Source organism: Lithobates pipiens, unplaced genomic scaffold (genome assembly GCF_037356315.1).
Source record: "Lithobates pipiens isolate NorthernLeopardFrog02 unplaced genomic scaffold, aLitPip1_a1.2 Scaffold_8, whole genome shotgun sequence".
In the NCBI taxonomy this organism is placed as follows: Eukaryota; Metazoa; Chordata; class Amphibia; order Anura; family Ranidae; genus Lithobates; species Lithobates pipiens.
Window position 1 is genome coordinate 636,893,446 of NW_027507903.1, and position 18,042 is coordinate 636,911,487.

At 44.7% G+C, this 18,042-nt stretch overlaps 1 protein-coding gene across 1 annotated transcript in view; it reads left to right on the forward strand.

Annotated features, from left to right (window-relative positions):
* LOC143961571 (alpha-N-acetylneuraminide alpha-2,8-sialyltransferase-like) overlaps nt 1-18,042 on the forward strand; it is a 100,724-nt gene that overhangs the window by 27,262 nt on the left and 55,420 nt on the right. Inside the window, exon 3 of the mRNA XM_077470880.1 lies at nt 2,733-2,819. Within this exon, the coding sequence (XP_077327006.1) occupies nt 2,733-2,819 (87 nt within the window). The remainder of the gene's footprint in view (nt 1-2,732; nt 2,820-18,042) is intronic.

The window sequence follows — 18,042 nt, forward strand, 5'->3', positions numbered from 1 at the left end:
AGGAATGCAATCCGCAATGCCCGTTGGTCACTGGCCCGTTGCTCTTGGGTTGTAAAGCACTTGCCCTGTTTTATACCAGCGAGCTGGAGGGCTCCAATCCAGAGCTCCACCCGAATCCGCTGCCTGAGCTCCAGGTATTCATCCTCGGACACAGTCCTGGTGTATGCTGAAAGGATGATCTGCAGCAGCCCCGGGAACTCTGATGCCAGGTCCATATCTCCGCTGGGGTGACTTAAGTCTGCTATCCTGATCTTGGATCCCAGTGGAGGTTTGGATGTCCCAGACTGCAGGAAGCAACCCACTGCTTGCCACCAATGTGACGGAACCAATCCCACACTCCGATTGAATGCTTCCGTCAGTATAATGCTTCCTAAGTCTGAATATAGATATCAGATATTCCGACCGCTCACAAGCACAAAACAAGACGACACTTGCTTAGCTGCACAACATGGACTGATTTATTAGAACCAAAAAGACAAGTATTTATAATACAGTAGAAGACTAAAACCTAACCTAATTAGCATGAGCTAATTATTTAATCATTGACCCAGACTAGTTGTCTGCGAGATAAGACTTTTCAGGGTAGGACTTTGTCTCCTAGCTCACTGATTGACTATTCAATACACATTACCATAAACATAAAAACACAGGGTTAATTAGCACAACCAACAATGTGTGGAAAATTCTTACAAGCCAGACTAGACTCATTTACACAACAGACAGGTGGCTGGAGTTGACATTAGCATCTAACAGTTTGTGTCCCAACAGTGTGATTCAGTCTACTGCTAATATGGCAAATACATATCCAGAGTCTGTGTGTCTTGGGGGGACATGTATCTGAATCCAAGTAACCCCACCTCAGGGGTCCCCAGGCATACAGCTCACAAAGAGCACCGTTCCCCAAATGCGAGGGCCCATAATCGCAAGGCAAGAGGCTCACATTCTATCCCCTCCAACAGCCTCTGTCCCGGCTAGATCTATCACAAAATTTTTCAGAATTAGTAAAATGCCTAAAGAAGGCCAAATGCATGAATCTTAGCCAATTAAGGGTATCACTTGTATCTCAAACTTTTTGAGCCTGCATAGTGAAGAGCACTATGAGGTCCACCCATGGTGCATTGTAGACCTAGTCACCAGAAAATATCTACAGTTGCCATGGAGGAGAGGAGCCCCGTTAAAGTGTTCAATTGCATGCACTCCTACCCAATATGAAGTTACGTGGTAGGGTGGGTGTTTGAATGTGGCAAGAGGGGTCCTATGGAAACCCCCCACAGGGAACAGGGGTCTGATCACAGCTGGGACAACGGTTCCTATACCACTACCTGCACTACCCAAAGTTTGCTTCTATTAGTAAGATCTATGTGCTCAGTTCCCTGGCCTATATACCTGCTGTGCCCATTATAAGTGGTTCTCATCATCCCTAGGCTGAGTTCCCAGGTCTGTACACCTGCTGTGCCCATTATGAGGAGTTCCCAACAACCCTGTGCTAAGTATCTGGGTCTGTACACCTGCTGTGCCTTTTATGAGGGGTTCCCACCATCCCTGTGCTGAGTTGTTGGGTCTGTACACGTGCTGTGCCCATTATGAGGGGTTCTCACCATCCCTGTGCTGAGCTCCTGGGTTTGTACACATGCTGTGCCCATTATGAGGGGTTCCCCCATCCCTTTGCTGAGTTCCCGGGTCTGTACACCCACTGTGCCCATTATGAGTGGTTCCCACTATCCCTGTGCTGAGCTCCTGGGTTTATACACCTGCTGTGCCCATTATGAGGGATTGCCACCATCCCTTGGCTGAGTTCTCAGGGCTATACACCTGCTATGCCCATTAGGAAGGGTTCCCACCATCCGTGTGCTGAGCTGCTGGGTTTGTACACATGCTGTTCCAATTATGAGGCATTGCCACCATCCCTTTGCTATATTCCCAGATCTGTACACCCGCTGGGCCATTTATGAGGGGTTCCCACCATCCCTGTGCTGAGTTCCCAGGTCTGTACACCTGCTGCGCCCATTATGAGGGGTTCTCACCATCCTTCTGCTGAGCTACTGGATTTGTACACATGCTGTGCCCATTATGAGGTGTTCCCCCATCCCTTTTCTGAGTTCCTGGGACTGTACACCCACTGTGCCCATTATGAGTGATTCCCACAATCCCTGTGCTGAGCTCCTGGGTTTGTACACCTGCTGTGCATATTATGAGGGATTGTCACTATGCTTTGGCTGAGTTCCTTGGTCTATACACCTGCTGTGCCCATTATGAGGGGTTCCCACCATCCCTGTGCTGAGTTCTCAGGTCTGTACACCTGATGTGCCCATTATGAGGGATTCCCACCATCCCTGTGCTGAATTCCTGGGTCTGTACACCCACTCTCTACTGTTTTTTATTACTTTTTGTGTCATTAGATTGCATAAAAAATAAAATCATTTTTTGCAAGACAATTTCACAAAAAGCAAGCCTTGTATTCCCTTAAAAAAATGTCATATGTATGTCTTGGTTGTCTTAAGTAATGACAACATTTTTGAAAAATTTGCCCATTACCGTAAATGTAAAGTTACATTCCGGCTAAAACTTGTTTTTCTTGTTTTGCGTAAAAAAAGGAGAAATGTTGGAATTTCTGTTGGATCGGTGTGCTCATTGCCAAGATGTTCCCACAAAACAACTTCATCATTTGATTATTCATTGTTAACTCATTCTAGGATGATATTACATTTTTCTTTCTTCCTTTTTTGCTTTAGATTTAAAAGGAAACATTTTTTTGAAGTGGTGAATGCACTTCAAGGGTGTCTATGGAGAGAGGACCCGACAGAACGCAACCTGCTAAAGTGAGTAAAAAAAATATATATATATATATATATCTCTTCCACTCCAGGACCCTTAACTCCTATAAGTCTTAACCCTGCCTTCCCTTCCCCCCGGTATGTCTGCTCAGTTCTTAACACAACACTGGCAACATCCAGAAGTACTAGTGCACCAATATTTCCATGACGGTTCTCTCCTAGATCGCCTCGCATTAGTACTCACTCAGACCGACAACCCTCTCCCGCTTTGGACCTACTTTCAAATCCGCCGTTTCTTACAGGAGATCAATCGCGACTCCTCCATCACATGACCATTAACCCCATTTGAACACCTTTGCTCCCAATCTAGCCCCCAACAACATTTGATCTCCAGTATCTACACTATGCACACTAAGCCCTTGTACACACGGTCGGACATTCTGACAATCAAATCCGTTGGATTTTGTCCGACGGATTTTGTCCGAAACTGTTGCATACACATGGTCGGACAAAGTTATCGGAAAATCCGATTGTACATAACGTGATGACGTTATTTCATTACGACGGGACTACGTTCAGGCTAGTAGCCAATAGTTTTGGTCTAGGAATTTGATCTGAGCATGCGTGGCACTTTGTCCGTCGGAGTAGGCTACACATGATCGGAGTATGTCCGATCGGAGCATTTTGTCGGAAAATTTTACGAACAAGTTGGAAAACTTGGTCCGATGGAGACCACACACAGTTGGATTATCCGACAAAACGGTCCGATAGGACACATTCTGTCGGAGTCTCCGACCGTGTGTACAAGGGCTTAGACTTATCAGAAGACCAATGGGAACATATATTCACAATAGCCCATAAAGGCTCCCTAAATGTTTCCATTCAGGAAAACAACTACAAGACAATGACTCGCTGGTATAGAACCCCAGCAATTTTAAACAAATACAACTCCTCCTATCCCAACAAATGCTGGAGATGTGCCGAAGAACCGGGCACATTGCTACACAGTATGTGGTCATGTCCAGTAATCCAAACCGTTTTGATTACAAGTTCGAAAACTCACAGAATCAATATCCACATATACCTTAGACCATACCCCAGCCCAATGTCTCTTTCATCAATATACCAGCCCACCGCTATCGCAAGACTCTGATCTTACCTCTACTCAATGCAGCTAAAATGTGCATTTCTGGGCACTGGGGCTCTCCTCAAGTACTGACCATCCCAGAATGGTTTAAACAAATCAACAAAATAGCTGAAAATGGAAGAACTCATTTCTATTGCTCGAGACTCCCCAGCCAAATTCTCTAAGACATGGGCATGTTGGATGCATTTCCGACAGGTATCTGACATTGATGAACTAACATATGACCATGTCCTGCCCATATATGACAAACACCTACTGATTTACCCCATACCCCCTCCCCCCTCTTTTTTTTGTTTCTCTTTTCCTTTTTCAGGCAACATGGGCCTCCCACCCCTACCCAAGGGACAAGTATGAGAGACCACATGTCAGGAGCTACCACCCTAAAGCGATAACACACCAAAACCACTTATCAAATAGCGGAGACCGAGGAGACGACCACTAACCCCTCAATCCCTATTGACCCTCCCTTTCCATCCCTGACCCCTCCCCCCCACACCTTACCATTGCCTACCACCCTGACCCTTCACCCCCTGTCTCTGGCCATCCACCAAGACCTAGTATTACTACCTGTTGCGACTCAGGTGACTAAACTACAGCAACCAGCCAGCAACTTCATACGCCTACAGACTGAATTATCATGCAGACACCCGCACCAATACTCAAGCTCTCGGAACCTCCCCTGAATAGTTTCACCACAAGACAGAACAATGTGCTATGGCATTTAAAAATACTTATTCTAAGGTTGATTCAATATGGTTCATTTTTACCATGCCTAACACTTAACCCCCATCTGTATTCTAAGCTGTTTACCCAAGAGACTCTATATGATACCAGGATGCTAAATACATACTGTATGCTTTTTCCACGACAACCATTGTTCATTGTTCATTTGTTCACTTGATATCTGATTTCTAAACAAATGTATGATGATTCTGTAATCTTGATATATTTACTTTTTCTCCAATAAAATTTATTTTGGAAAAAATAAAATAAATAAATAAATGAAATAAAAAATAAATCAGTATAGGTGTGTTGTAAGTGAACATTCACCAAACATTCTCCAATCACATTCACCCCATTTACACAAGGCAAGTGAATGTGACAGCTGGTGAATGGTTGGCAAATATCACATTGCAGTAAACTTTAAAAACTGCCTTTAAAGCAGCTGTAATCTCAATCCCCAAATTCTTCACTCAGCTTGGAAATGTTAATGTCATTGCAAAGGTGTTTTTAACTTAAAAGCATGGTTTTCTTTAAGTTTTTTTTTTATTGAATTTTGAAATATTATAAAAAGGTACAAAGTAGTTAAATTTGTACAATAGCAGAATGAACAAAAAAAATAACAGAGGAAACAATAAAAAAATAAATAAAATGAAGGCAGACTGGACAAAGTCCAGATACAGGTTAAAACGGGACCCTGATCAAAAGTTTACATACTTCAGTTCTTAATGTTGTGTATTGCCCCCTTTAACATCAATGACAGCTTGAAGTCTTTTGTGGTATTTGTGGATGAGGCTCTTTATCTTCTCAGATGGTAAAGCTGCCCATTCCTCTTGCCAAAAAGCCTCCAGTTTCTGTAAATTCTTGGGCTGTCTTGCATGAACTGCACATTTGAGATCTCCCCAGAGTGGCTCAATGATATTGAGGTCAGGAGACTAAGATGGCCACTCCAGAACCTTCACTTTATTCTGCTGTAGCCAATGACAGGTCGACTTGGCCTTGTGTTTTGCATCATTATCATGTTGGAATGTCCAAATACATCCCATGTACAGCATCCTGGCTGATGAATGCAAATGTTCCTCCAGTATTTTTTCATAACATACTGCATTCATCTTGCCATCAATTTTGACCAAATTTCCTTTGACTTTGTAGCTCACACATCCCCAAAACATCAGCGATCCACCTCCGTGTTTCACAGTAGGAATGGTGTGCCTTTCATCATAAGCCTTGTTGACTCCTCTCCAAATGTAACATTTATGGTTGTGGCCAAAAAGCTAAATTTTGGTCTCATCACTCCAAATTACTTTGCGCCAAAAGGTCCGAGGCTTGTCTCTGTGCTGTTTGTCGTATTTTAAGCGGGATACTTTGTGACATTTGGGTAGCAAAGGCTTCTTCTGCGACTCGACCATGCATCCCATCTTTCTTCAAGTGCCTCCTTATAGTTCATCTTGAACCAGCCATACCACATGTTTTCAGAGAGTCCTGTATTTCACCTGAAGTTATTTATGGGTTTTTCTTTGCATCCCGGCCAATTTTCCTGGCTGTTGTGGCTGAAATTTTAGTTGGTCTACCCGACCGTGGTTTAGTTTTAACAGAACCCCTCATTTTCCACTTATTGATTAGAGTTTGAACACTGCTGATTGCCATTCTCAATTCCTTGGAAATATTTTTATATCCCTTTCCTGTTTTATACAGTTCAACTACCTTTTCCCACACATCCTTTGACAATTCTTTTGCTTTCCCCATGCAGAAACATCAGTGCAGCACTGGATGAAAGATTCAAGGGTCTGGCAGGAGTCCAGAAATGCATTGACCTTTTATACACACACACTAATTGCAAGTAGGGATGAGCTTTGAGTTCCGGTCGAACATGAGTTTGAGTTGCACATCAGCTGTTCAATCGTTCACCGAAGATCGAACATTATGGGGAATTCGTACAAAATACGAGAAGCGCGTCATGCCCCATAATGCACTGCATCATCACAGTGCATTGCTGGCTGATGATTGGCCAAGCATGCACTATGACCCGCATGCTTTGTCCAATCACAGCGCGGTCACCAAAGAGAGCCATAATTGGCCAAAGGCAGGGTGCCTTTGGCCAGTTATGGCTCAGGGGGTTAAGTCCATGCCCCACACTATATAAGGATGCCTGCACATTGGCCTTGTTTAGTGTGTTTCTGGAGGAGAGAGAGATAAAGAGAGAGTATAATTTAATTTACTTTGAGCAGGCAGTTTATTCAGTTAACTAGATCTCACTGCAGACCGTTCCTGCTGTACTGTTTCTAATATACTTCAGGCAGGCAGTTGATTCAGTTAGCTGCAGTGTATTTAGTATATATATACCTCCCGGCTTTGTGTGTGTGTGTGTGTGTGTGTGTATATATATCTGACTGCAAACCATTGCTGGTGTACGTTCTCAAATACCCTTTCAGGCAGGCAGGCAAGTGATTCAGTGATCTGCAGTGCATTAAATATATATACAGTCTCCAACATATATATATATCCACTGCATTCTAGTCTAGCCAAGCCTATATCTGACTGCAGGCCATTGCTGGTGTACGTTTTGAAATACACTTTAAGGCAGGCAAGTGATTCAGTGATCTGAAGTGCACAAAATATATATACTGTCTCCTACATATATATCCACTGCATTCTAGTCTAGCCAAGCCTATACCTGACTATAGGCCATTCCTTGTGTACAAATTTAAAGATACTTTCAGGCAGGCAGGCCATGCAGGCCAGGCAGGTCACAGGCCACTAAAAAAGGGCAAGCAGGCTCTGTGTCTACAGCCAACAGTGCTGATCATCAGCACGTGGCCATGGGGGGCTGTTGTCCTTTTTTTCGACAGCTGGCCGTGTTGAGCCACAACATGCAGAAGAGTTGGTAGAGTGGATCACAAAGCCGCCATTATCCTCCTCATTCTCTGTTACCCAGGCTAAGACAAGTTTGGCTGCCAATGCAGCTGCCAACGCAGCCTATTCCAGTGGCTCAATGACATCAGTCACTCCTTCCCTAGCCCCACTATCATGTCCTGAGGAGTCCCCCCCCAACTGTTTGACCACAGTGTCGGGTACATGGTGCAGGATGATGCGCAACAATTTAAAGGCTCTGCTGATGGTACCCAGGTTGATGATGAAGGCAGTAATGTGAGCGCATACACTTGGGAAAAGGGGTACAGATGGCTCTCTCTGGATGTGGTATCATTATACACTTCCATTCAACATGAGTTTGGCCTAAGAGCAATAGAAAACTACCTGGCAGAAGCACATCTGTTCAACCCGGCCCAGGCAAAATTCATCCATGACAGCACGGAATTCACTCTAACCCATAATTATTTTATGTTTATGGATTGTTTCTATAGACAAGTAAAAGGCACCGCGATGGGGGCTAGATTTGCGCCGAGTTACGCAAATCTCTTTATGGGTTACTGGGAGCAAAAGTACATTTGGACCAACAATCCCTTTGGAAAGAATCTAGTCTTATTTGCTCGATATATAGACGATATCCTCATTATCTGGAATGGCAGTGATGACGATTTAGAAGGATTCCTGACGCATTGTGCCAATAACCCCTTCGGAATCACATTCACGCATGTGTTGGATGAGATATCCTTGGTATTCCTAGACTTAGAACTGCGAGCTGACGAAGAAGGACAGATTTACTCCAAAACCCATTTCAAACCAAGTTCTGGGAATTCATACCTTCATGCCTATAGCCACCACCACCCAAGATGGATCCGAAACGTCCCTTTTGGTCAATTTTGCAGACTCAAGCGAACTTGCACTCTCAAACAAGATTATGAGACACAGAGCCTCATCCTTAAAAACAAATTTCGAGAAAAGGGATACAAGGAGAAGTACATCGATGAAGCCTACTCAAAGTATTTGCTATTGTACGACAAGACGGGCGAAGAAGTACAGACAACTACATCCCATAATTACAAACATCCTCAGATGAGTTTCTGTACTAGGTTCAACAATAGGGCCCCAGCAATACAGAGGATCCTTAAGAAAAACTGGAGGATACTTGAATCTGATCCTATCATGAAAACTAGCCTCCCCCCATGCCCGAATGTAGTCTTCAGGAGACCAAAAGATCTAAGGAGCATTATTGCCCCAAGTAGGGTGAAGAAGACCAAAACTAGAGGCCTAAACAGTATCTGGACTACAATATTTGATCAAAAGGGCAGCTACAAATGCGGGAGCACAAATTGTGCCAATTGTACGTATATGTGCCACAGGAAAAGAGACGTAATAGGCACTGATAACAAAGTCCACAAGGTTAAGCAGTTTATTAATTGTGGGACCACTTATGTCATCTATGGCATTCTGTGCCCCTGTGGCCTACTCTATGTTGGCCGTACTTCACGCCAAATGCGAACAAGAATGAACGAACATAGAAGTAGCATTCAGACAGAAAAGGATAAGTATTCCTTACCAAGACATTTTAAAGAGACTCACGCCAGTAATGTGGATGGCATGAAGGTTTTCGGGATTGAAGCTATGCCAAACGATGTGGATAACGGTAAAAAACATCAGCTACTCTGCAATAGAGAGGCCTACTGGATATTCTGTCTAGGAACTATGGCCCCCAAAGGCCTTAATGAAGAAATTGAATTGCACAACCTGCTGTAAGATGGATAGCCCTCGCTAGCTGGGTGGGTGGGTAAGGCCCTATGTAGTTTAGGCAACTGTATAATTTAATACAATCTAATTTAATTTTAGTTTTAATTTCATTTTCAATTTATTCTATTTTATTTTATTTATTTAATTGTCTTTATTCTAATCAAATTCAATTTAATCCCTTTAACCTTATCTTGGCTACATGTGGCCCATTTGATCGGCTCTCGAGGGCAATATATTCCCGTTGAGGCAGCATCCATACTTAAATGATGGTAGACCCAGTTTTAGGTATAAGACCTGGTTACTCATTATGTATATGTATATATGTGTTTATATATGGCTTATCATGTATGTTCACTACATTACTATATACTATATATTTATATGTATATATATTTTTTAAATATATCTTTATTTTTTATTTTTAGATATATATGCATATACTTTTAATCCATCGTTTCTATCAACTATGCGATTAACTAGTTCTAATGCATTTCTCTCTTTTTTGTGTTTAATTAATTATTGATAGATTTTTTTTTTTTTTTTTCTTAATGCAAATTGAATTAATTTTTATGAATGAATGGAAAAAAATTCCTTTTTTGCAATTCTTAATTTTAACATATATATATATATATTTTTTTTTTATTTATTTTTTGTATTTCTTAAAAATGCCTTGTCATTTGTTCCCACTCTATAACTGTAGTACATTCACTAGGGCGTATGGCTTCTCGCTGGAGAGTAGGTGTGGCATTTGGTAATTCCCTGTAACACCCCCCTCCCCCCTTTTATTTTATTTTTTATTTTTTTATTTTTATTTTTTCTCCCACTTTTACATATATATAATTTTTTTTTATTTTTTATTATCAATATTATTAGTAACCTCCTTGACTGTCCCAGCAAGGAGGTTAGCGCTCGCACGGGAGGTTGGATTGTGGGCGGGTTCCTCTGCGCCTGTGTTTCCGGGTCCTGGTTCCAGCTTGCGCTTCAGGGGTCTGGCTAGACGCCGAAGCGTGAGTGGACCAGGTCACGCCAATGGACGCCCGTGCTCGGACGTCCACTTTGTGCGCCTGAGCGGAAGTACTCACGCTGGGGCGCCCGGATGTTGCGGATGGAAGGCATATCCGTCCGCACTTCCTGTCACATGGGACCAAGTGCGCTCCAGTCGGCGTGAGCGGAAGTGCCCATGCTGGTGCGCCCGGAAGTTGCGGGTGGAACGCATATCCACCCGCACTTCCTGCTACAAGAAACCAGGTGCGCTCCAGCCAGCAGATAGCGTCCACGAGGACATCACCTTTGCACACATATAGGTTGTGTACAGCACTAAATGTATTTCAATAAAATAAAATAAAATGAAATTCGGTGTAGCACCTTCCCCCTCGAGTGTACCACTAAGATCATCAGTAATTTCTATGTGGCAGATATTAACACAAAAAATCTCTATCGTATGTGGCGGTTAGTATTATTCTATTGAACAGGAGTACATATGTATATCTACACACGTGTGCATGAGCACACGCGTGCGTTTCCGCATAAGATGCGACACTTGCAGTCGCCTCTCTCCCTCCCTTTTTTTTTTTTTTTTTTTATTATTTTTTATTATTTATTTATTTAATTTTTTTTTTTTTTTTTTTTTTTTTTATTATTATTATTTTTTTTTTTTTTTTTTTTGGGGGGGTGGAGCTTTCTGACCTGCCTGACCTGGGGTGGAGTTTTCTGACCTTTTCTACCTCATGGGCTTAGAGGCCTTGTTATATATATTTACTGGCAGCCTCCAGCGAGAGACCATAGCCCTCTTTGGCTCTGAAGAAAGGGGGTCACTCCCGAAACGCGTTAGCCATTTCCGTAGAGGTACTCATCAAATTCCTCGGACATCTGGTCTGGAGTCGCCAAACGTTTGGTGCGATGGATTTATTGTATTGATTTTGCCTGTGATCAATACTCGTTTGTGAGTAGCCATTTCGCTATTTGATTCAATTTTAAATAAAGCTGTTTTATGGTAATGCACTAGGTCAGTGCGCCTTCCCCTTCTTTGTATTCTCTCTTTTTAGTATTTGAACACCCAATGTTCTAAAGGAGGGCTGCAAGACGTAGTGACTACACCATTTTCAAACTGTCTATATCACATCTAAAGACCAAGAAACCAGAGCGCAGGAGAATTTGCTGTTTTTGGCAGTAATGTGAGCCCAGAGAGAGGGGGTACCCAAGACGGACAAGAAACTGGCAGTCATGTTCCCCCAGCTGCAGCATTCTGCCAGGTTTGCTCCATTGGTGAGGAGGGAGGGTATGATGAAGTCACTGACTCTACATGGTTGCCTGATAGAAGAGAGGAAGAGGATTAGACACACCAGGGGCCAGCTTAAGGACAGACAATTGACTACATCTCACCGCAGAGCTCCGCATGTGCAGGGCACTGCTGATGCCACACATTTTTCCAAAAGTTCTTTGGTGTGGGACTTTTTGAGATGTGTGTAGCAGATTGCACCATTGCTGTTTGCAACATATGTCTGAAGCGTATCAAGTGTGGCCAAAACAGCAGCCGCTTGGGCACCACATGCTTGACCAGACATATGTCCAGCTCCCATGCAGTCCATTGGCAACAGTACTTAAAAGCCCACAGCAAAGAACAAGGCAGACCTCTCCTAGCTGGGATCCCCAACCCCACTATACCTTCAGTCCTCTCAGAGACCTGCACTGAGAGGAATGAAGGTGAAGAATTAGGTGTCCCAAGCACTTGTGGGGCAATCTGCTAGCGGTACACCTAAATCCGATTATAGCAAAATTTCCCTACCCCAGTTGCTAAACCGTCAAAAGAAATTCAGTACCAGCCATCCACATGCTCAGTGGCTGAATGCTAGTTTGGCTAAATTGCTACCACTCCAACTGCTGTCTTTTCAGTTGGTAGACTCTGCCCCCTTTCGAGAATTTGTGGAATGTGAGGTACCTCAGTAGCAGGTTCCCAAAAGCCATTTTTTTTCTCGGAATGCCATTCCAGCTCTCTACTGGCATGTAGAAGGCAATGGCTTGGCCTCGTTGGACAGGACGGTTTGTGGTAAGGTGCATATTACCGCTGACTCATGGTCCAGCAGGCATGATCAGGGATGTTACCTTTCTTTCATGGTGCACTGGGTAACCCTGCTGGAAGCTGGGAAGGATGCAGGACAGGGTGCAGTAATGTTGGAGCTTGTTCTGCCACCACGCTGCCAAAATGCTGGTAGTGGTGATTCTGCCACACCTCTCTCGTCCACCCCCTCCTCTTTTTCTTCCTCTATGGCCTCTTCCTGTGCAGATTTGTCCTTGGAACCAGCGGTACTCGGTAGGCGTTCTAGGGGCTACGCAAGCACTCAGGCAAAAAGATGCCATGCGGTGCTTGAGTTGGTCTGCTTAGGGGACAGGAGCCACACTGTGACAGAGATTCTGGCAGTTCTGCAGGGGCAGGTTCAGAGGTGGTTGATGCCATGCCAACTTCAGGCAGGAATTGGTGGTTTGCGACAATGGCACCAACCTCCTCTCCGCCCTCCGACAAGGACACTTAACCCATGTTCCCTGTTTTGCTCACATCCTTAATTTGGTGGTGCAGCGGTTCTTGTGCAGGTACTGGGGCTTACATGATCTCCTGAGGCAGGCCAGGAAAATCTGTGGACATTTCCGCCAGTCATATAATGCCAGTGTTCGGCTGGCTGACCTTCAAAAAGGAATTCAACCTGCCCAAAAACCGCCTCATCTGTGACATGCCCACCAGGTGGAACTCAACATTGGCAATGCTGCAGCGGCTGCACATGCAGCAGAGAGCCATCAATGAGTATCTGTGCGAGTATGACACCAGGACAGGGTCAGGGGAGCTTGGCTTTTTTTTGTCACGCCAGTGGCTAATGATCAAGGGTGCATGCACTGTCCTGTCACCATTTGAGGAGACCACGAGGATGGTAAGCAGTGACAGTGCATGCATCAGTGATACTGTCCCTCTTGTCTTCCTGTTGGAGCACATGCTGCGTGGAATAATGGACAGGGCACTTGAGGCAGAACAGAGGGAGGAAGAGGAGGACTTCTTTACCTCTCAAGGCCCCCTTTATCCAGACAGTATTGCGGCAGGCCCACCTATGACACAGGAAGGAGGAGGAGGATTGTGTCACAATGGAGGTGGTGTCTGGCAGCAGTCTTCAAGGGATCGTTTTCAGTCCCCAGAAACCCATGGACTGGTACGTGGCTGGGAGGAGGTGGCTGCGGATCACGTCGTCCTTAGAGGACTCCAGACCGAATGCCTCAGCAAACCTCTGCTGCATGGCCTCCTTTATCCTGCAAAGCCTCTGAAAGGACCCTCGGATTCGTGGTATCAAAGAGAGGGATCAGTACTCGCTGGAAACCCTTCTTGATCCACATTACAAGGGTAAGGTTGCGGAACTTATCCAGCCTTCGCAGAGGGAGCAGAGGATGAAACATCTTCGGGAGGCCTTGCAGAAAGGTTTGTGCAATGTGTTTCCAGAGCCTGGGAGGTTGCAATTTCCTGGTCCTCCTGGACAACCTGTTGCTGAAGCTTTGGTCAGTCACAGAAGGAGTGATGGAGAAGGTGGCCGTCTGGCCAATTTTTTTTAGTCCGCAGCCCCAAGGTCTGATCGGTTCCAGCAACCATTGACAGCGTCTGATTTACATGGTGCAGGAATAACTTGGGGCAAGATCAGACTTGGAGACCTTTCCATCCGAAAATCCACTGGGTTACTGGGTCTTGAGGATGGATCACTGGCCAGAGCTTTCACAGTATGCAATTGAGCTACTGGCCTGTCTTGCATACAGCGTTCTATCTGAACGCACATTCAGTGCTTCTGGAGGCTTTGTAACCGATTACAGAGTGCGCCTGTCCACGACTCGGTTGATCGGCTCACCTTCATAAAAATGAATAAGTCTTGAATCACCAGCTACCAAGTACCTGATGCTGATGTAACCGATTATTTTTTATGAATGTGAGATCCCTTGAAGGCTGCCTATGCTGATGCTGAATGACTATCATGTTATGCTGAGTGACTATCCTATTCCTCCTCATTGTTCACGTTGATAGCTTCTAAGAACATTTTTGGTTCTGGGCATCACCACCAGTGCCTAAAGCCCAATTTTTCTGCCCCTGTTTAACATGGGTGCGTAATTAAAATTTTTGCTGTAATATTTTGCAGCAGGGCTCATTCCTGCGCTTATCTAGAGTATCTGTGAGGGGTTGCAGTGTTGTGGCACCAGCACCAGTGCCTAAAGCCCAATTTTTATGCCCGTGTTTAACAGGGGCACGTAATTACAATTTTTAATTCCAATATTTCTTTATTGAGAATTTTCAAAAATAATAACAGTGACAATGAAGTAAATGCAGTTACCAGACATTAACATGCACAGTAAACATATCCATATTTGAAATACAAGTGTGACCCAAACTCGTGCATCATGTTCAAGATACAAAGCTGGATGCGCCCCCCCCCCCCCCCCCCAGGCACCCCTCATGGGATCAAGCTGTGCCCATTGGAGGAGAGTGGCGCATCCACCCATTTGATTTAAGTCATCTGATAGGATTCATTTAGGTTGTGAACTTTCTTCGAGCTGTATGATGCTCTACAGAGCCAAACTGGTTCTCCAGCTATGTCATGTGCCCAGCATGTATATTATTAGTTGTATTTGAAAAAGGAACCAAGCAGAAACTAACAACAAATATTAACTAAACAATAAAACTAGTTAACCATGAAGCATACATCCGTAGCTCAGCCATTCCGCAAGTTTATACTATCGTTTAAAGCCTTCTTACCCACTTCAACTCACCCTCCCCCATTTATGCTGCTGGTGGATACCAAGCCTGCCAAGGATTCCAACATTGGATGGCCTTTTGATGTTTACCTATACTACGAGCTAACTGTACCTTGTATACTCCATGAGTATTTGTAATCTGTAGGGTTCCTCCTATGTGTAGTCACTCAGCGTCTTTCCAGTGTCGTAATATAGTGAGTCTAGCTGCCATGAATATATGTGATGTCAATGTCCTCGACTGGGCCAGGATTGTGTCAATCCCTAGTCATAGAAGTTCCAACCCTGGAGTGGGTTTAATTGTAATCCCTGTAACCTGCTGCAATGATTGAAATACCCTCCTCCAGAATCTCCTAATACATGGGCATGACCATAATATATGCATCAGTATGCCTTGCTTGCCACATTGCCTCCAGCATTCTATAGATGCTCCAGATGCAAATTTAGATATGCGATGCGGTGTAAGTTACCAGGGCAACAAGATCTTCTTTTACAGTTCCCATAAATTTACACATCTTGTGGAAGTGTAGGGCTTTGTTCCACTGATATTCAGTGAATTTAACCCCTAAATCCTTTTCCCAAGCTTCTATATTAGTGGTTTTACTAAAGGACTGCTTGCTTTTAATATGTTATATAGCGAGATCCCACTAAGTTTAGTGTTTTTGGACTTATAATATAAAGCTACTTGCCATGGTAAGGGAGTAGATAGCTTGTCTCCCTGCTTGTTTAGCGTGTGGATTATATCCACCTATATAGCTAGCTATATTGCTCTTTTGTAATAGAGCTTGCAGTCAGTTGTAGGAGATTGTGCGTGTTGTCTGCGTGCCCTGACCGCAGTATACAACGTTATATCCACCTATATAGCTAGCTATATTGCTTTTTTGTAATAGAGCTTGCAGTCAGTTGTAGGAGATTGTGCGTGTTGTCTGCGTGCCCTGACCGCACTATACACCGTCATATCCACCTATATAGCTAGCTATATTGCTCTTTTGTAATAGAGCTTGCAGTCAGTTGTAGGAGATTGTGCCTGTTGGCTGTGTGCCCTGACCGCAGTATACACCGTTATATTCACCTATATAGCTAGCTATATTGCTCTTTTGTAATAGAGCTTGCAGTCAGTTGTAGGAGATTGTGCCTGTTGTCTGTGTGCCCTGACCGCAGTATACACCGTTATATCCACATATATAGCTAGCTATATTGCTCTTCTGTAATAGAGCTTGCAGTCAGTTGTAGGAGATTGTGCGTGTTGTCTGCGTGCCCTGACCGCACTATATACCGTTATATCCACCTATATAGCTAGCTATATTGCTCTTTTGTAATAGAGCTTGCAGTCAGTTGTAGGAGATTGTGCCTGTTGTCTGCGTGCCCTGACCGCAGTATACACCGTTATATCCACCTATATAGCTAGCTATATTGCTCTTTTGTAATAGAGCTTGCAGTCAGTTGTAGGAGATTGTGCGTGTTGTCTGCGTGCCCTGACCGCACTATACACCGTTATATCCACCTATATAGCTCTTCTCTAATTGAGCCATCTGCCATCTGCAGGAGTTAGTGGGTGTTGTGTGCCTCCAACAAAATATACACTACCCAATTGCTGGTTTTCTTATCTCCTTTCAGGCCATTACCATGTCTGGAAGGCCAACAAGGAGAGGCAGACAGGCATGAGCCGATAAAAGAGGGCAAGCAGGCTCTGTGTCTAGAGACAACAGTGCTGGTTGTGGACATGGTGCATCGTCATCATCAGCACGTGGCCATGGGACACACTTGTCCTTCTTTTCAGCAGCTGAACGTGTTGAGCCGCATCATGCCGAAGACTTGGTAGAGTGGATGACCAAGCCCTCTTCATCTTCCTCATCCTCTCTCACCCAGGCTCAGGGTACTAGCAAAGCAGCTGCCAATGCATCACCTTCCCTCCTCTCAATGTCATCATCAGTGACTCCTTCCCTAGACCCACCACGTCCTCCTGAGGAGTCTCCTGAACTCTTTGTGCACAGTGTTGGGTACATGCTCCAGGAGGATGCCCAGTGTTTTGTAGGCTCTGATGATGATACTCAGCTATAGGAAGGCAGTAGTGTGAGCGCAGAGAGAGGGGATGCTCAAGAAGGACAGCAATCTGGCAGTCATGTTCCACAAGCTGCAGCATACTGCCAGGTTTGCTCCAGCGATGAAGAGGGAGGGAATGATGAGGGCACTGACTCCACGTGGGTGCCTGGTAGGAGAGAGGAGGAGGAGGCACATGTCCAATGAGGCAGGATGCCCTCCGGGGGCCAGCTTAGGGGCAGCACACTGACTGAATCACACCGCAGAGCTCCGCCTGTGCAGGGCGCTGCTTCTGTGTGTTATTCTAAAAGTTCTTTGGTGTGGGCCTTTTTTGAGACGAGTGCATCAGATCGCACTGCTGCTATTTGCAACATATGTCTCAAGCGTATCTCGCGTGGCCAAAACATCAGCCACTTGGGCAACACATGCTTGACCAGACATATGTTGACCTGCCATGCAGCTAGTTGGAAAGCATACCTCAAAGAACCACACCAAAGAATAAAGCGGACCTCTCCTTGCTCCTCATCAGCTGGGATCTCCAACCCCACTAGACCTTCAGTCCTCTCTGAAACCTGCTCTGAGAGAAATTAAGGTGTAGAATTAGGTGTGTCACAGCCAAGTGCTTCTGGGCACTCTTCCAGCAGTACACCCACATCCGATTATAGCAGGCAAATTTCCCTGCCCCAGCTGCTGAACCGTCAAAAGAAGTTCACTCCCAGCCATCCACATGCCCAGCAGTTGAATGCTAGCTTGGAAAAATTGCTAGCACTTTAACTGCTGCCTTTTCAGTTGGTAGACTCGGCCCTCTTCCGTGAGTTTGTACAATGTGCGGTTCCTCAATGGCAAGTCCCCAAACGCCACTTTTTCTCACGGAAGGCGATTCCGGCTCTCTACCAGCATGTGGAAGGCAATGTCAGCGGTAAGGTGCATATTACCGCTGACTCATGGTCCAGCAGGCATGGACAG